At 40.6% G+C, this 20670-nt stretch overlaps 1 protein-coding gene across 8 annotated transcripts in view; it reads left to right on the top strand.

Annotated features, from left to right (window-relative positions):
- Positions 1 to 20670, top strand: part of LOC129816575 (low-density lipoprotein receptor-related protein 1B-like) — a 586954-nt gene that overhangs the window by 430892 nt on the left and 135392 nt on the right. For all 8 annotated transcript variants that reach the window (XR_008753574.1, XM_055871208.1, XM_055871203.1 and 5 more), the window contains exons 39-44: positions 206 to 330; positions 613 to 987; positions 8363 to 8552; positions 10270 to 10474; positions 17068 to 17260; positions 19586 to 19711. Coding sequence is in view for 7 of the 8 variants with exons in the window: in XM_055871208.1 (XP_055727183.1) it covers positions 206 to 330; positions 613 to 987; positions 8363 to 8552; positions 10270 to 10474; positions 17068 to 17260; positions 19586 to 19711 (1214 nt within the window). In the remaining variant the exon portion in view is untranslated. The remainder of the gene's footprint in view (positions 1 to 205; positions 331 to 612; positions 988 to 8362; positions 8553 to 10269; positions 10475 to 17067; positions 17261 to 19585; positions 19712 to 20670) is intronic.

Raw genomic sequence — 20670 nt, 5'->3', positions numbered from 1 at the left:
ATGTAGAGGCAAACCCTTCCCCCCCTCGATTTCCCTGACTCCACTGTCCTGTTCGCCCGGTGAATGGAGAATCCATCGAGTTGGATAGCAATGGGGGGCATCTTGTCCGAGAGCCAAAAATAAAAGTACTTTTATGAAACAAAAAAAACAAAAAAATGTGTGTCATTGATGACTTTTCAAAATGTCTCTCTCGTTCTGTCCTCAGAGCTCACTCCAATGGTTCCATCCGACGAGGCTTCAAGAGTGACGGCAGCGAGGCAGTGACCATGAGGAGTGGTCTCGGGGTCAACCTGAAGGATGTGACAGTATTTAATAGAGGGCGGGAGAAAGGTTGAGGTTTCAACTTAATGCTCCTTATTGATTCTCACCCATCATCAGTAGCATTGTTAAATGCATTGTTCAAAAACAACTGGGAGCCATCTAGTACAAGGGAAAGTTAAACCGTAGCTATAGGCAGTGCATGTACAATACAAAAGTGATGTTATATCACACCAGCACTTCTAGTTCTGGTACTACACTAAACAATTAACTTCATAACCATTAAATTAATGAGGGTAAAGTAATCTTAGTTAGAATATGCCTTGAACACAGTGTTTGTGTCTGCCAACCCAGGTACCAACCCATGTGCCAGGAGCAATGGGGGCTGTCAGCAGCTCTGCTTCCACCTGGGCAGTGGGCGTAGGACCTGTTCCTGTGCCCATGGCCACCTGGCTGAGGACGGCTTTGCCTGCAAGCGATATGAAGGCTATCTGCTTTACTCTGAGAGGACCATACTGAAGAGCGTCCACCTCTCAGACGAGAGCGACCTCAACTCACCCGTCCAGCCCTTCGAGAGGCCCACCTACTTCAAAAACATCATAGCACTGACCTTTGATTACCGGCAGAAAACCGCAGGAGGGACCAATCGCATCTTCTTCAGCGACATTCATTTTGGGAATATCCAGATGATTAATGACGACTGGACAGGACGATCAATCATAGCCAAAAGTTAGTGCTGCTTTACTTTTTATGTTTTGTTTTGATGATTTTGAGTTTGTTTATTTACAAGTGCCTGCATATATACATTTATGCCTGACAGAATAAATCGTTCATGTTTTATTATTTTACTATATTTTACTTTCTAGTACATCCATTCATTTATTTTCCTCTAAACCTTGATCCCGTTGTAATGCTGGGTGCAAAGTCAATGAAATGACCTACGATGTGAAATGAGGGTCTGCAGCCAGCCTCTCCTGCCTCTTAGCAGCCATTTGTGAAAAGCTATTTGTGGAGAATATAGTGGCTGGGTCCTAGGATGTGCGGCTTCAATGCATACTACATCAAGTATACAGATGTAGGATTTTAATTTGATCACCCTGTTGCAAAATAACTTTCCTGCAATGCAGAACATTTCAAACTTTTAGTGTATTTGAGGTTTAAAATGCTTCTGAAGTTTGTAATATCCACTTAGAAATGTCGGACTTGATGTTCCCTTATAAAAACAAATATCAATCCCTACAAAAATGTCCATGAATTACAATCCACGTAATAATTCACATGTCCTGTTGCTACATGATTATTTTCCTGTTGTAGCAAACTGGCTCAAATTAAGATCCTACATCTGTAGAGCATTGTAATGGCCACCTCTATTTTTCTTTTCCTAAATGCGTTTAACTGTCAAATAAGACGCTTGAGGGAGTTTTTTGGTTCTTACTATTGATGCAGAAAGTTACCCAGCTCTCATTTTCACCACATTTTGACCAAAACAGAAATATGTGGCCTGAGAGAGTGATACAGTATATTCACCACTCTGGGCAGCAAAGCAGCATTTGCAGCATTCGCAATAGGATTAGCTAGCAATGGGTATCAGTATTGCAAGGAACAGCGTCTGCATAAAATAAGCTTAAGTATTTAGGGATTAAGGAAGTTTATAGGACACATGGGGGCTTGTGAAATTGACATCTAACAAAGATAAATTCAAAATATCTCTATTTGGCTTGAATTTAATAAATACATATAGAATGTGAAACACATAACACATGGACCTTTTATAGCCTGCTAGTCAGTCAGTCATTCTAGATGGCATGAGGAGAGCCAGCAGAGCCGTTGCATCTGTTCTCCCTGTCAATCTTTGCTAGATAAGCTGAGTGGAGGCAGATGAGCAGGGAAAGCCTCTGTTCTGCAATGTTAGCATCTTTTGCCCCTTTCTGAAGTCTCCTCTGAGCTCATGTCACTCACTCACCCCTCACACTCTGGAAGAACAGCATCACCACTCACACTCTGGGAGAACAGCAGGAGTCCACTGATCCATATCCTCATGTTCTACTGTTGGCAAAATTGACAGAGACAGATGGGATGACTGGAAATATACTTTTTTGTTATTTTGGCTTTGACCAAGAGGAGCAATTATCATTTTGAAAAGAAGCACTGACATATAAAGAGAAAAGGCTATGTGGCTGGCAAATGTCAAGTTGGTGTATGTGTTTGATATCCTTTTTTGCACCTCTTTGTGTAATTGGTAGACATCAATCCATGCCTAGCCTGTTCACGTGCAGAGTTGGAGTGATTTATTTAGCGCTGAAACATCCATTGCCTTTACTTTAGCTTAGCTTGTTATAGGGTTGTCCTCGAGTAAAGAAAATCTTGGTTGACCGAAAGTTGTCTCTTCTTTCGACCAATCGATTGGTTTACATTTTAAAACGTGTATTTTTTCATATAAAGATACACCCTATGTGTTTGAATAAAATCAACTATATATGCATTGAGCTTGTCTGATGCTTTAAGGGCACTGTTAGATCAAATCAGACACAAATGACTCAAAAGGGAGACAGAGATCAAGATAACCAGAAGGAAAAAAACGTAACCTGTCCCGAGCATCCTTCTCCACTCCTACTGGATTTTGCAGATTCTACCGTTACACTCCTGAAGTTACCTGTAATAGGCTACACGTGGAGTCTGCCACCTTTCTCATGTGGAATGCCAATTTATCTTACCATTTCTACCGATTTGTGTGCCAGTTATGGTTTGCACATTGTCGTGGAACAGTTTCAATTAAAATCATTGTCATGGGGTTAATCAAAATTCTATCCAAATCCAAATGAAAATGATACAAACCTAAAGAGTAACTTCTATTTACATTGCCAACTATGTAAAAAATAGTCGATAAAGCCGAAAAAAAAAAAAATTGCAGCCTGTAGGTAGAAAATATCCTGATAAAAATATCTTAAAAGTCACATATGGCCTGTCTGCAATGAACTTGAAACATTGTATCAACTATTAACTTGGGCCCGAAGCTCATGCTAGCAAACTTGCAACATTGTCTAAAATATTCTGGGCCCTCAGAGTTTCCCGAGTCAATGTGCTTGGGACAGACACAGCTGTAGGCTATTTGTGCAAGCGAAAAGAAGTAATCAGATAGGCCCTATTTTATGACGTTTCCACTGGATCAGAGCATTATATTTTTCTCTTTCACGCTGAGTGGCTGTCGAAGGGGGGAGAGCTGGATAAAAAATTGTTTAATACATTGAGAAACTTTTGTCATTCTCAATGGATGTAAAAACAGACTTTGATTGCTTGCTGTTTGAGGTGAAGAAAACATTACTTTGAGAATCTCAACAGCTCATTAGTGGTGGTGCATTAAGCCAATCAGAAAAATTATCAGATACCCAAATGGGCACATTTATATGCGTCCATTTGCGCACAGGCCAGGTAGCCTATAGGCCTACTTCAATGCTTAATCAGGTGCTCATCCTTACTCAACATTGCCAGGAGTGCTCTACACAAAAGACATTGACTAAATTGACAAAACTCGTAAATGGAATAAATAAACCAAAACTTGTTTCTCACAAGTGTTGCATAGGTTGTGCGCTCTTCAAACAGCGCGTCCACTCCGACAATGAGAACGGTAAAAGACTGGAATAATAATATATTAAATGCATGAACAGAAATTAGTGTTACCAAACATTATTAAGTATAGGGATTAACGGTAAGTGTACTACTGGTGATATATGTAATGGGGAATTGATAGACACTAACAATCAAACGCAAACAATTCACACAATGAAGTTACGAAGCAATGAATGTGCACAAATTGGTGGGAGAGTGCGCATTCTGGAGAGAGACATGCATTGTGCAGCCACACTCCCCTTCTTCTTGGACTGTGCCATCCCAGCAGCCTCTGCAATGGATTAATCTCGGCCTCCACAATGGATTAGTTCACTGAGATGGGCGCAAATAAGACAGGTGTCTTGTGTGCCATAATATATATATATATTTGCCACTTCTCGACTACAAAAAATCTTGGTCGACCAACACCCTATGACCAAACAATCGACCAGTCGACTAATTAGGGTCAGCCCTAGCTTGTTAACTCACTGTTCATAGTTGATTGGATTCAGGACTCTGGTTAATCGACTAAACAATGTTATCAGAATCAGACTGTCCACCCTCTCCCTTTCCGTATACCCTCTTCATTTACACTACTCTCCTTCCCTCTCCTCTCCCTTTCCTCTACCCTCTTCTCTATCCTCCTCTCCTCCTTCCTCTCCACAAAGTTCTACTGCGTACCCTGTCATTGAAGAAGGGTGAAGATGTTAATCATCCATATTTCCATAATGAAGCTCCACGTCCCCCATTAATTACTCCCTGGCCTCTCCAACGATTTCCGGCAAACCAAGCTGTCAGACGCCTTTTATTGCGACCAATTAATTAGCAATCTGGCTGACTCAGATAGTGCCTTAAGCATTCTGTATGTATGGTTTATGGCTCATAGAAAGCATCGGATTCAGTCCGTGTCTCCAGAATTGACGACCTGTTCACCATTAAGATCAATTAAGCACTCACTCCACAGCAGATTGTAGAGTATACTGTATGTTCCATTGAGTTGGAGTTCTAGGATATAATTCAGGTGGTAATGTTTCATCCAAGATCTTCACTAATGGTTCAGTGAATATGTTAGATATCTTTGTGCAAAGCAAGGACAGAAATATGTGTGTTTTCCCTACTAGGACAAGCATGTTGTTTATGTTTGTCCTAATCTTGTCCACCAGCCGGCTGTCTCTGTCGAACCGTCTGGATTCAAAGCGCCTCAGAATGAGACTTGAATGGAGGTTGTGACAGGAGCGGACAAAACCACCCCTGATTTTAATTGGGAGATCTCTCAGTTCATCACCATCCAGCACAACCTTAGAACCCCCCCCCCCCCCCCACCACCCTGCATTTTGGACTTCAAAGCTTGAGTAGCACAAGCGATTTAAACAAGGAAGTGGGTTTGGAAAAAATCGGAAAACTTAGAAATAGTTTTCACACAAACTTTATATGCCCAGATTTAAACAGGATCAATCGGGCTTCCCAAAAAATGATATGGTCAAGTCCCATCTAATACAGCTGTAGCAGGCTTGCTCCATCTCTCACCTAGATTTTAAGCTGCACCCCTTTCAAGTCCCACTGTTGCACAGTGTCAACACGCTCTATATGCCATAGCAATTGAGCCTGGTGGAGGCGAGGTTATGGTTGTACTAGTACTCTGATGCAACCCTACCCTTTCATGCCAAGCACATACGGTTTGCCGTGTCTATTTGGTCACTATTGAATTACCATGTATTTATCCCTGCTCACTAAGTTAACAGTAGAAACTACAATGAATGAGAGACCTGGAATATGTAAGCTTAATATTTTTTCTGTGACCTCTATTACCAATCGATATATGAACGGTTTGCATCAGAGACTACCCCTGTGCTGTATATGCTTAAATTGGTATTCATGGTTTTTAGTTTACTTCATATTTTCCTGGAATTAAGTTTGTTTGGACTTGTCAATATCTTGTCAACTGTGTGAGTGCCATCAGATGTATTACGGGTTGATTAATGTCTTGTATATTCCATTTAAGTATTTAGAATGAACTGGATGGATTTGTTAGTACAAAACGTGCAGAGGTTATATCCTGTGTGCAGCAGTTACAATGAATTCAACCTTGTGGCTGTAATTCCCTGCACCACAAATGAAAGAAGCATGGTGGTGTGCATGTTAACATATCGGAGCGGTTTACCAGACACAGATTAAGCCTAGTTGTAGAATGAAAAGAGTTTTCGATGGAGGTTCTCCATTGAGTTTGTTTTTTTACTCCAAGACTAGGCTTGATCTGTGTCTGGGAAACCGTCCCTTCATGTCTAGACTAGGACTGTTGCGGTGACCATATTACCTCCACACCGGCACTCATGAGTCGTGACCGCAGTAAAATTCCACACGACCGTTGAGTCACGGTAATCTCCTCTTATGCACTCTGGACATGTGTTGGTAGTACCCAACTCACTAACGACGATCAGGTTCTAATGGCCTGGTACTCAGGGCTCCATTGTCCCTCTAACCACTCTGACATCAATGGAAATGCATTCGAAAATCACATCAAACACTTATCATCAAAACAGTATCATGCTTTTAAAACTCACCTCAATGTGATTTATCAATTTTAAGAAAAAAGTTCAACAACAGGTTGAAACTGAGTGGAAAACATGGTCCTTGTGCCTAGCATAACGAAATGGACTGCGCTTTCTAAAATTATGATTAATTCAAAACACCCATACACATATTAGACCTTATGCATACACATAGGCCTATATATGAATATATAAAAACCCTAATTAAATAATGATTGTGCCATTATACAATACATAGCCTACTGCATATTACGCATGGCAGGAAAAAAAAGTAAGATGTCTTTGGTACATAATTGGTCTAGCCTAAACTCCAAAATGTAACAAATTCTACGAATCACCTTTGAGTGTGGACGCTATTATTGTGCATACTGGAGAGACTGGTTACCTTATGCTACCCTCCAAACTTTCCTTCCATGATTCTGGGAGAGAACTAGGCGATGCTGTTGGTTCATTCATTGTGCAGGGCGGCTTACAGAGTTAGCCTACAATTATAGTCCATTTTGTATTTGATTTTGAATAGCCTATTAATAGGGATTTTTTTAAATATTTTCATAATTAATAGGCTGACACATTACCTTTAGCTACAGAATATCTCACCACTGTGAGTTTCCCATCTCCTCCTCTCTCTCATCCATTCATTTCTCAAGCACGCAGAGAGAGGGGCTGTCAACAGTTTATTTAAATATGTTTGGTTGTGAAAACAAGCTGCTATCGATGTTCCCGAACAGATTTCACTTGGTTTCCCAAATGAAGCACCGGATTGGAGAGCCCATGGCATACAGAGTTTGTGCAGAATATCACCTGTTGTGCAGTGAGAGGCTGCATGCTCCTCAAACAGTGGCTGATGCATGGAGTGAAATAACTGGAATAGCCTACCTGGAATGATGGAAAAACGAACCGGAGGGAGGCTATTTGAGTGCATAAGGAGGACATGTGTTTTTTCCCCTGCCTGTAATTGATAATGGGCCATTATCAATTACAGGCATGTGACAAATACAATTTGATTTGATCAATTGAAACCAATTTGGCATATTAGTAAAGAAAATGTGACATTTAAAATAGTCTGATGGAAAACATGATCACTTGATGATGTGCATTCTGTGGCAGGGAACAGAGTGTAAGCTTTTTTTTGCTACTTTCTCAAATCATAAGTAGCCTATAGTTGCATCGTGTGTTTATGTTTCGATTTATAAGACATTCTAAGGTTTGTGTCATTCACACCTAAAGGGAATGACACAAATTATCACTTTTACGCTCAACATAGCCACATCATATGCGTATTCGCTCCAGAATGGGAGAAATATAATTTATATTTTATTCAGCTAAGTTCAATTATATTCTTCTGACTATAAAATCATAAAATATAAAATAAAGTAATGGCACGGGACTTGTAAGCATATTTTGTCTGCTAAATGAACAAGCCTACAGCCGATGGCATGGCGCATAGCCAGATAATATACAGTAGGAAAACTCATATTGTGTTCTTCTGAAATCCATGTTTCTTCATATCATAATGTTTCTTTAGACCTGCCTAAAATAAATCATGGATTAGTTGTGATGTTGTATATTAATGTGATTTATTAGCTTTTTTAAATGTAGATATTCCAAAGGTAAGCATCAGCGGCTTGTATGCGTGGATGCCTGGAGATGCTAAACATGCTAAAAGTGTCCATATTAATTAACTGTCAATTACTGTGAGACCAGCAGGCTTTTTCCACGAAAATAACAGGCTGACACAATGTCATGACTGCCACAGCCCTTGTCTAGACATCATTGACTTTGTTCCCCCTGAGGTGGATTCAGTTCTGTCCACCTTTATCAATGGAGTCAAAGCACTGCATTACCCGTTGACTTAATGCCATGTCCATTACATGTAAGTATTTCAAATGAACTAGTGGAGGCTGGATGATTAGATGATGGTGGTGATGTCCTTGTCTGTGTCCCCCCAGATGTGGGTTCAGTGGAGGGGTTGGCATACCACCGTGCCTGGGACACTCTGTACTGGACCAGCTCTACCACCTCCAGCATCACCAGGCACAGTGTGGACCAGAGCCGGCCCGGGACCTTCAGCAGACAGGCTGTGGTCACACTCTCTGAAGACGACCACCCCCATGTCCTCGCCCTGGACGAGTGCCAAAAGTATGTAGTTCTAGTTCTACTAAGTCTCCCGATAGCCTGGTCCCAGATGTGTTTGTGTTGTCTTGCCAACTGCCATGTTCAGTGTCACAACATGGGAGTTGGCAAGACATCACAAACACTTCTGTAACCAGGCTAGTCTCTTGTTTTTAATGATGTCAGAATTTGTGTGGAGCACAAATGTAGTTCATTAGCTACTACTTCAGATGCAGTATGTCATTATATGCCTGACGCTATGTTTGTACAGTATATGCTCAACAGATATATAACATATATACATTTTGGTAGCATTAAAACACAAGACATGCCTCCTTGGACAAAGTGAATTGTCTTGCTGTCTAAAGACAATTCTGTCTAACGAATGTCACCTCTTGAACGGATCTCAGTGGGTTTAATTTTGTTAGAGCAATCAGTAGAATGTTATATGAGAGATATGCATCCAGCTCTGTAGGGAAGATTGGATCCCTACGGTGTAGTGAAGGCGAGACATTTAATTGGTTTGACACACTCACATTTGAAGAAATACTGCCTGCAGTGCTTTCACAATAACAAACTAATGTTCCTGTTATATCCTTTAAGATATAAAAGTATGTCTCAAACTATAGTAATTATGCATGCCAAGGAGGTTTTCACAGAACACTGACCCAGAGTTCACAAATGAATTTGACCTGAGTGGGTATGCATGCAGTATGCAATTTGGAATTTTCACTACAGAATGCTGCTAATTTAAATGTAACCTAATATGATAAATTAGCACTCTCTGACATAGTATTCTAACTAGCCCCTATGAATTCTCAAGACTTTCAATGCTGTAAACATTGTCTACTATAGGGAGGTTCCACCATAATCACATATAGGCCTATCTCTATTTTGCTCAACTTCAAAAGTATACATTGTTCATCTTTGATCAGTACAATACAATACCTGGCAGTTTGATGAGGATATAATCCCTCTACTATCTCTTCTAAGAAGTGAATATGTAGCTGCTGTACACTGTAATACAATTCACATATTCCTTTAATTTTGCAGAACCTACTTCCTAAGCAGATAGATAGGGATCTTCCCTTTATTTACAATCCCACACAATTATAATTTTACGTATTCTTAGTAGTCCCCTCAAAGAAATATGAATACCAATTCCATTCAGCATTCATTGATGCTAAACTGTTTTTTATTAAATGCAGCACCAACCTTATTAGAGATGGGAGCTGCAGTAGCTCCTGCAAGGCGACACTAACAAAGCCGACAGAGACAACATGAGGAGCAGATGACAGGTCATGCAAACCATCGTGAGCTATGGGATCACGACCAGATAGAGCCATAGGCAATTTAAAACAGCTGCCTATGAATAATTCTCACAGCTATTAGTGTTTATTTTCCCCTACGAAGAAAGCCAAGGAGCTTGACAAGTTTCAATTGCAGTCCTATTAAAGCCATCATACACTCCCCTAATTCAATTTCAAAGAGCATATATTTGTTTTGTCCTCTTCACTGAGGGGGGTATAAAGATGTCTGAGGGGAAATGTGCATATAGAGAGAGATTGAATCTGGGTTATCTGTTTGCAGTGAAGGTGGAAATTGCTTTTAAGACTTGAGATAAAAAAACTTGTAAACATAACTGTTATTATCTATCTCTCCTGTTTCCAGTCAACGGACTCCTTTAAAACTGTTTCTCAAATCTCCATCTAGTTAATAGTAGGTTTTTGAATGTTTATTTCAGCCTGATGTTCTGGACTAACTGGAATGAGCAGCGTCCCAGTATTATGAGGTCCACCCTGGCAGGAAACAACATGAAAGTGATCGTCAGCACGGACATTCTCACTCCTAACGGACTCACCATCGACCACAAAGCTGAGAAGATCTACTTCTCTGATGGAAGTCTAGGGAAGATAGAGAGGTGTGATTACGATGGCTTACACAGATATGTGAGTATGACTGACATGAGTATTCTCTATGTATGCCACCCTAAATGCAACCACAGTTACACTATGTTACTGCGTTAGACTTTGGGCCGGATTACAAAGAACTTTCAATGGAGATTATCCATTAAGCATGCTTTTTAGTCCAGGACCAGGTTTAATCTGTCGTTAAAACCTAAGGGCTCAACTAATGTCATACCTAGTTGATGTCATTAAAACACATTCTAATAATGCAAGACACTCTGCAGTTCGTTTGACTTGGGCAGCACACAAGACCACAGAATTTGAGCATATTCATTCAATCTCACCTTCTTCAATAAGGACCAAAAGTATAGGTAGTTAAAAAAGGCAATTACTTCTTGTTGAACCAACATGTGTTCTGACGTTGTCACTCTCCATAGCTTTCTATGGAGGAGAGAAATTATATTTGAAACATGGTAGACACAAAGGCAATGGTTCTCTGCTGAAATGTCAGTGTTATGCCCCCTTAAGCTGAAATGGGAAACATTTTCTACCCGCTACATTATCTTCCATTCCTATTGAGCCTGATGGTGTTTCAGCCGTCATACAAGGGACGGCTTCTGTAATACCTCTCAGCATTCTTTTCATATATTATTTCTCAAAAGACAGAGTCAAGGGTTTACTTAGTTATAGAAGTAATTTCCCTTCAAATTGTAAAGGAAAGGACCAGTCTCATTTTATCTGTGAGAGGTTGCTTGCATAATATATATTCATAGTGGTGAAAATTCTGAATATGTACTGTATCCTTCTGTATCCCCGGCATGTAAGGGATTACAATAGAATGTGGCTCTCCTCATTGCCGACGGATTTCAATTTGTGCTTGACACGACCTCTGTGACCGAGGACTTTGGCCCATCTCAATTAGTTACCCATACGTTTGCCAAAGCAGGGTCGTGCGGCTCAAAAGTCACACCGTTTGGGTTCCCGCGTGCCCCGCCTGCGGTCTCTCTCATGCTAATGAAGGCTCACACAGAAAAGCCCTGTGGGGGCGAGCCAATCACTCTCCCTATTAGAATGTGAAAATTAAACAGAGCTAACGGGTTATCAACAAAGCAGCGGTGAGACACCCCGGGTGGAGAGAGGTGGGGAGACAGAGGGAGAGAGAGAGGGGGTTGGGAGAGAGAGACCGAGCGAGAGTTGGCTAGAGTGGGACTTCCTGACATTATGTGTGATGATGTGGGGGCCGTGCAGGGCGGTATGTGGGCGGGGTGGTGCAGAGTGGTACTGTATGGCAGAAGGTCCACAGAGGGACTCCATGGATCTTGCAGCTCAGGGATCTGGAAGTGTCATTGCTGCCTGACAGCCTAACACTGTGACTGTGTGACACCCCCTCTCCCCCTCCCTCTGCTCTGACAGACATGAGATGAACACAGAGTACAACAAAGACCTAAAAAGGCCCACTTGCCTTCCTCACTCCAGTGTGCCATTTTAAGTGGAGCCGTCGTGTCATTAACCATGCTGCCAAAAGTCCAGAGCGCCCGCTGGAGTATGTGATGGGGATAAGATGTCAACACATTAAGGCAGTGAAAATATGACCTTTTAAGTGTGAACAGACTGAATACTAATTGAGAACTGGTTCTTAAGGGTGGTTATTATGTTATATGATCACTGAATATGATCTTCAAGATTTATGCGATCCCAAATCCCAAAATTAGAGTGTGGCATGATATGACTACAATTACATTGTATGACAATTACTTGTGAAGTCTTATATAAATTGACATACTTATGCAAGATCTTAGGGCTGATCCAACTCGAGGTGTCATAAAAAAAATGCATATTTTCACATGACCCTCCCATTGTACTATAAACAAAGAAATCACCCCATCCACCCTCATAAAATGTACAAAAAAAGGATGATTACCACCATAAATAAAAAATAACTGTGGCAACCCTGCATTCATAAACGTGCATGTGGACTTGACCACTTCAGCATGGTTATGTGGCAGGGCTACGAGCCAGAAGGTAAAGGGTTTGCAGACCACCACGGACGAGCTCAATCTCACTGCCTGTCTTATTACACTACGATCAGAGCCGGCTACAGGCAATGATTAGCTAGGGGGAAATCAGATTTTCAACATTTTGATGCTTTTTATTTATTATTATTATAAAATTATATAAAATATATGCAACAATTTTCCACCAACAGGTTTCTGTACCAATGCACCACACACAACCAATAAGCATAACTGCATACCGATTACCGACTTCGAGCTTCATTGTGGTTTGCATTTTCAACACCACAATCAAATAGAGTATGTCAGTCTCGACCAATAGAAAATACATTCCTCCGTACTCAGTATCAAAGGCTTGGCTGGACAATCTCCGAATGTCATTAAACTTTTTTGGTGTTTTACAACAGATGTCTCTTTCCATTCATCGAATAGCCTGTGAACACTTTGGATGCTGGAGTGGAGGAGCATGTGCAGGTAGCCTACAGGAGACTTTTGAAGTTTATGCACTGGTTTTGTTTATGTCACACATGAAAGGTCACACATTTTAAAACTTAAATGACATACACTACCGTTCAAAAGTTTGGGGTCACCTACAAATTTCCTTGTTTTTGAAAAAAGCTAAAAAAAAATGTCCATTAAAATAAAATAGTCCAGAAATTCAGTGTAGACATTGTTAATGTTGTAAATGACTATTGTAGCTGGAAACGGCAGATGTTTCATGGAATATCTACATAGGCGTACAGAGGCCCATTATCACAACTATCACTCCTGTGTTCCAATGACGCGTTGTGTTAGCTAATTCAAGTTTATAATTTTAAAAGGCTAATTGATCATTAGAAAACCCTTTTGAAATTATGTTAGCACAGCTGTTGTCCTGATTTAAAGAAGCAATAAAACTGGAGTACTTTAGACTAGTTGAGTATCTGGAGCATCAGCATTTGTGGGTTTGATTACAGGCTAAAAATGTCCAGAAACATTCTTGGCCAGAAACTTTCTTCTGAAACTTGTCAGTCTATTCTTGTTCTGATAAATGAAGGCTTTTCCATGAGAGAAATTGCTAAGAAACTGAAGATCTTGTACAACGCTGTGTACTACTCCTTGACAGAACAGAGCAAACTGGCTCTAACCAGAATAGAAAGAGGAGTGGGAGGCCTCGGTGCACAACTGAGCAAGAGGACAAGTACATTAGAGTGTCTAGTTTGAGAAACAGACACCTCACAGGTCCTCAACTGCAGCTTCATTAAATAGTACCCACAAAACAACATTCTCAATGTCAACAGTGAAGAGGCGACTCCGGGATGCTGGCCTTCTAGGCAGAGTTGCAAAGAAAAATCCATATCTCAGACTGGCCAATAAAAGGAAAAGATTAAGATGGTCAAAAGAACACAGACACTGGACAGAGGAACTCTGCCTCGAAGGCCAGCATCCCGGAGTCGCCAAAATCAAATCAAACTGTATTTGTGGGTAAGGGTAAAAGTGACTAGGTAATCAGGATAAGCTGTATAATAAACAGAGTAGCAGCAGTGTATGTGAAGTGTGAAAGCGTGTCAATGTGTGAGTGTGTGTGGCGTCAATATACATGTGTGTGTGTGTGTATGTGTTTTGTGTGTGTTGGAGTGTCAGTGTAGTATGTGTGGGTAGAGTCTATCGAGTGTACATAGAGCCAGTGCAAAGGAGTCCGTGCAAAACGATTAAGATAAATAAATAAATAAGGGAGTCAATGTAAATAGTCCGGGTTGCCATTTGACTAACTGTTCAGCAGTCTCATGGCTTGGGGGTTGAAGCTGTTCAGTATAATGGTTTTGGAGTGACAGTCACAGGGACCAGAGTTTGAATCCCAGTCAGGGTACCCCTCAATCCACTATATTGGTGTCAGGTGTTAGAAGGCGTTATTGAAAATATGTCCCAGACAAGTTTTAATTACAGTACATTTGTGGTAAGCTAGTGATGTTTGTCAGATTTCTGTACTGCACATGTGATGGCAGAGTATGTAAATCAAATGTGCAACCGAATCGATATAAATCATCATGATATCATTCTGCCAGGTAGGCCTACCTTGCATTCAACATTTAATTGGGAAGGGTTTGGGGGAAAAACTTTGAAAATGACTGTTTCAGCAGGCATTGTGGATTTTATAGAGCCAACATACAGTATATCTTGCTTTTAGAAGTGTTTACTTCAGGCTGACTACTAGCATCTATTGAGTTGCAATGTCTCATAAATTGAATGTCCAAATAAACCTAAAGTATCTACAAAATTTGTTTTGCAGCGACACAATTCAAAATGAAGGCTACAGCTGAATTGTTTACTTTTACTGTTTGCGATTCACAGATGATTCTTATGATTCCAATGATTCAATTTACCACGATTTAACCAAACCGCAATTACTACAATGGCGAAGCACGTCATTCATTCAAAGAATTGTTTAAAAATAATCGATTCATATGAATTAAATGAATCACTATATATTTTGTACTATTTTGAGAAATGTGAAGAGGGGAATAGGTTATACAGTAAATTCAACTTTCATGGCCTAAACAAGATCAATAGGAGAGCTTTTTGAGCTGCGTGTCTCATGTCTTGACTGTTCTTTCATGTGTTCTTGCAAAGAAACACCTGGCCTCTGCTGCCTGTCAGCTATTCCTCTATGGTCTTGTGGATTTATATTGAAAATTGGTGCAGATTTAAATGATTTTATGTGTGATATGTTTGCTAGTAACCTACTGCAGACCTGGGCAAACAATCCACCTACCACTATTGTCACTATGAACAGAGGGCAGGATAATGTTGACTGTATAGTAAGCCGCAGAAAAGCATAGTGCATAAGGGAAGTACCAACACACCTCGATAGGGGAGACACAAGCAAGCAGATGAGGAAATGTGGCATATGGAAGAAATTATATAGTAAAACCTGCAAAATATGGAATCTAAACCAGGGGGAAATACACGACCATCCCCTGTGCCGAATAACAAATCACATAACCCTCCCCAAAGCATAAAGAAAGGTTTTGGACTAGCACCCCCACCCTAGTAAATTTACAACTGTACCTAAGCAAGTCAAACAATACTTTTAAAGTTCTCAAAGTACTCCCTGACGAAGGCCATGTTAAAATAAGTCAGAGTTTTAAATAGTTTGTTCTATTGAACATGCCATAACAATAAATGCATTTTAATCATATGAATAATGCCTTGGTCCTTTTAGTTTTCTTGCTGACCATTTAACCCCTTTGCCAAAGAACATCTACCTATAAAGTTCTACTATTATATCCCAGCAGCGCTTCCCTTCCTTTTGTTTTCTACAACTCAAAAAGTTTGGTTTAATTTACTCAGAACTGTAACGTGTGCGCTGAGAGTCGCGAAGCAAGTTCAGGGAGTGAGTGTTTTAATAAATAAACGTAACATAATACAAAACACGAACAACGCACAGACATGACACTGGAACAGAAACAATAACGCCTGGGGAAGAAACGAAAGGGAGTGACATATATAGGGAAGGTAATCAGGGAGGTGATGGAGTCCAGGTGAGTCTCCGCAGGTGCGCGTAACGATGGTAACAGTTGTGCGCCATAACGAGCAGCCTGGTGACCTAGAGGCTGGAAAGGGAGCACACGTGGCAAGAAATTTCATATAAGTAGACTATGAGAGATTTTGAACACAGTGGTAATTAGTCCCTGTGTATAAAACTAGCATTCTCCCTAATCAAATTTCCGTCAAAATCCCTCTGGCCTCCCTGTCATCTCTCTCTCTCTCTCAATTCATAGGGGTTTTATTGGCATGGGAAGCATGCTTACATTGCCAGAGCAAGTGAAATAAACAATCAACAAAAGTGAGAAGACACAAAACATAAAAAAGAATATTCGAATAGAACATGAAATATTACCCTCAAAAAGATAAAGACATGTCAAGTGTTATATTATCCATATTAGCTATGTACAGTGTTTTAGCAATGTAAATAGTTGTAGTAGGAATAGTAGGGGACGATAAATAAAGAGATAAATATTGGTGGTATTTACAATGTTGTTTGTGCTCCACTGGTTGCCCTTTCTCTTGCTCTTTCTCTCCTGCTGGCCAGTTGTTTTTCCTGTAACAAGCTGTGCTCCTTGAATCAACACCTGTCCTATTAATCCCTGTATGGCAGCAGGGCTAATGTGATGATGGTTACATGCATGTCCCACTAATTGCTGAGACTACAGAACTGCAGGAAGACCTGCCTGGTGGCCCCAGCATAGAGAGAGGCTCCCAAAGAAGCCATCTGTCTGATGTATTCCTGCCTCCCTCTCTGTGACACTGTCCTACATTTACATAGCAACAACATCTGGGTTTAGCAGTAACCTAGGAGAGGTTGTATGTGTTTGTGTGTACAGGAGTTGATGATGCAGTGATCAATTTATTTCTTTGTGCTATGTATTCAAAGTCTGTTTTTCTATTATTTTTTATTTATGTTATCATCAATATTTACTAATGTGATGTTTAGATGTAATTGACATGAAGTCTTTGACAATCATATATGTTTTACTAGAGTACAAGGAGGTAGAGGACTTAGCTATGGCTTGGTATTGGCACTCTAGACATATTAGACAAGTTATGAATGCTTTCACTGATGTACTGCTTTGTAAATCACAGGTCATCGTGAAGTCAGGGCCAGGAACGTTTTTTGGCCTGGCTATTTATGGGGACTTCATCTTCTGGTCGGACTGGGCTCGCAGGGCCGTGCTACGATCCAACAAGTACACAGGTGGAGAGACCAAGGTTCTCCGAGCAGATATCCCCCACCAGCCCATGGGAATCATCGCTGTGACAAATGACTCCAACAGCTGTGAGTATCTAGACTTATGACACCAACTCCCTGGAATCTAGACTTATGACACCAACTCCCTGGAATCTAGACTTATGACACCAACTCCCTGGAATCTAGACTTACGACACCAACTCCCTGTAATCTAGATTTACGACACCAACTCCCTGGAATCTAGACTTATGACACCAACTCCCTGGAATCTAGACTTACGACACCAACTCCCTGTAATCTAGATTTACGACACCAACTCCCTGGAATCTAGACTTATGACACCAACTCCCTGGAATCTAGATTTACGACACCAACTCCCTGGAATCTAGACTAACGACACCAAATCCCTGGAATCTAGACTTACGACACCAACTCCCTGTAATCTAGATTTACGACATCAACTCCCTGGAATCTAGATTTATGACACCAACTCCCTGTAATCTAGATTTACGACACCAACTCCCTGGAATCTAGATTTACGACACCAACTCCCTGTAATCTAGACTTACGACATCAACTCCCTGGAATCTAGACTTATGACACCAACTCCCTGGAATCTAGACTTACGACACCAACTCCCTGGAATCTAGACTTACGACACCAACTCCCTGTAATCTAGATTTACGACACCAACTCCCTGTAATCTAGATTTACGACACCAACTCCCTGGAATCTAGACTTACGACACCAACTCCCTGTAATCTAGATTTACGACACCAACTCCCTGGAATCTAGACTTACGACACCAACTCCCTGGAATCTAGACTTACGACACCAACTCCCTGTAATCTAGATTTACGACACCAACTCCCTGGAATCTAGATTTACGACACCAACTCCCTGGAATCTTATCTCAAAAAGACAGGGATAGATTGTTTGTGAATGTTTGGGAGCCCATGTATGTCTGTGCAATGCACTTATACACACACATTATTTCTCTCCAATATGGAATGTATAAGAGAAGAATAGATCTATTAGTATAATAGTATTTTTTTTCATCTGTCTGTTGCAGATCTGTGCATTTGCCTACATTTGTCTGTTGAATTTATTTTGGGGTTTGGGGTTCTCTTACCTTATTGGTTTTCCAGTAGGACTCACAGCAGCGTATCTACAATCCAGGGCTCCTTCTCTTGATGTGAAGAAAATGGTGGGAATGATATATTAAGATGGTTTTATTTAGCTGGGGAGAAACTAAAGCTGGCAACGTAATTAATAAAAATAATCCCCGAGTTCGATAGGAGGGCTCTGAAGAGTGCATATGTACTGTAAGTACTAGGCTAGGACATTGGGAAAAGTACTTAAGAGCTTCCCAACGGCTTGACTCTCTCTGTGAAGATGTTGAGGGAATTTTCCTTCTAATTTATTTCAACATCACAAATGATCGCAGACATAACTTTTTGACCTCTCCGTCTTGCCAATTGATAAGTAACAACCTGCAATGTTTAAATTAATAAAACATTTTATCCAAAGCTAATTACAGTACAGGTAATGCATCCATTTTAGTATGTATGTGATCCCTGCGGGCATTGAACCTAGATTGCTACCGTCACGCTATTACATGTAAAGCTGAGTCACACAGGACCGCTGTTCATCTCACCCCATTTTTCCTCCTCCAGATAGTTAAATGTGAAGTCAATGTTTCCACATTTTCATCAGTCTTCCTGTCTGTCCTTCCTGATCCTCCCATTCCTCTGTAATAAGATGAGATGCCAACCTGAACCTGGGGCTCTAGGAGCTCTTCGAGGCCTGCTGACTCATCCATCCATCCTCACACACATGCGCACACACACACACACCGACACATCCCTCACATACACATCCCCCACACACAGACACTGATGCGTGAATGAGAGACAGAGGTTTGGAGGGGAGGGAAGGAAAGGAAAGCTATGGTTCATTTGTCACGTGTCTCTCCGGTGAGCACTGGTGATGCCTGTGCTTTATTGTTTCCCCTCCCTCTGCATGCTTTGCTCTTTCTTTATCAGGGAGGATGAGACCATACCTGCTTGTTCCTGTTACACTGACTGAGCTGATGCGTTCTTTATGCTGGGCTGGTGGGAGGTGGGAGCTGTGGGTTGGGACCGTTGGCCTTGGAATAAACTCTGTTAATTGAGGTTTAGCCATTAATAAACTGGTGACATTCAGTTGAGTTTATTGGTCGTTCTTCAGCGTTAAATGTTCTTAAAAACAGTTGATAATAAAAATTCTGAATGTCTTTGACATTGCAAAATACTGTAATAATTGCAACCTCACTTTGTCTCTGTCTTTTTGCCTCATGTTATGTCTATAAAGCATCTGTTGTTGGTCTCCTGTTGTGTCTATAATATCTCTGATTGGCCGTGTGTTCTGTAGGTGAGCTGTCCCCTTGCAGACTCAATAACAGTGGATGTGGTGACTTATGTCTGTTAACCCCAGATGGAAGAGTCAACTGTAGTTGTCGGGGAGCACGTTTGTTATTAGATGACAACAGATGCATTTGTAAGTTATGAGATTATTTATTTTTTAACCCCTTTTTCTCCCCAATTTTGTGATATCCATCTGGTAGTTAACCTGTCTAGGATCAGCGTGCCGCTAGCGGCACTCCCCCCCCCCCCCCCACTGAAAAACCAGTGCCGCGAAATTCAAAAAAAATATTTTTTTAAAATATTTAACTTTCACACATTAAAGTCCAATACAGCTAATGAAAGACACAGATCTTATGAATCCAGTCAACATTTCCGATTTTTAAAATGTTTTACAGGGAAGACACAATATGTAAAGATGTACATCTATTACCTAAAAACACATTAGCATATTCCACCATCTTTTATTTGTCCACCAACACCAGTAGCCATCACCAATTCGGCTAAACTAAGATATTTATAGCCCCTAACCAACAAAAAAACTCATTAGATGACAGTCTGATAACATATTTATGGTATGGGATAGGTTTTGTTAGAAAAAAGTGCATATTTCAGGTAGATGGCATAGTTTACAATTGCACCCACCATCACAAATGGACTAGAATAATTACAATGAGCAACGTGTTTACCTAACTACTAATCATCAAACATTTCGTAAAAATACACAGCATACACGAATCGAAAGACACAGATCCTGTGAATACAGACAATATTTCAGATTTTCTAAGTGTCTTACAGCGAAAACACAATAAATCGTTATATTAGCTTAGCACATAGCAATTAGCAGCCCAGCATTGATTCTAGCCAAAGTGAGCGATAAAAGTCAACATCGCCAAAAGATATTAATTTTTTCACTAACCTTCTCAGAATTCTTCCGATGACACTCCTGTAACATCACATTACAACATGCATATACAGTTTGATCGAAAATGTTTATATTTAGCCACCAAAATCATGGTTAGACAATGTGAAATGTAGACAAGCTGGTAAAGAAAACGTCCTTGCGCCACTTAGACAGTGATCTACTCTTATACA

The sequence above is a fragment of the Salvelinus fontinalis genome, chromosome 19 (genome assembly GCF_029448725.1).
Source record: "Salvelinus fontinalis isolate EN_2023a chromosome 19, ASM2944872v1, whole genome shotgun sequence".
Taxonomy (NCBI): Eukaryota; Metazoa; Chordata; class Actinopteri; order Salmoniformes; family Salmonidae; genus Salvelinus; species Salvelinus fontinalis.
The sequence above is the reverse complement of the archived record's forward strand: the minus strand, read 5'-3'. Positions and strand labels throughout refer to the sequence as shown.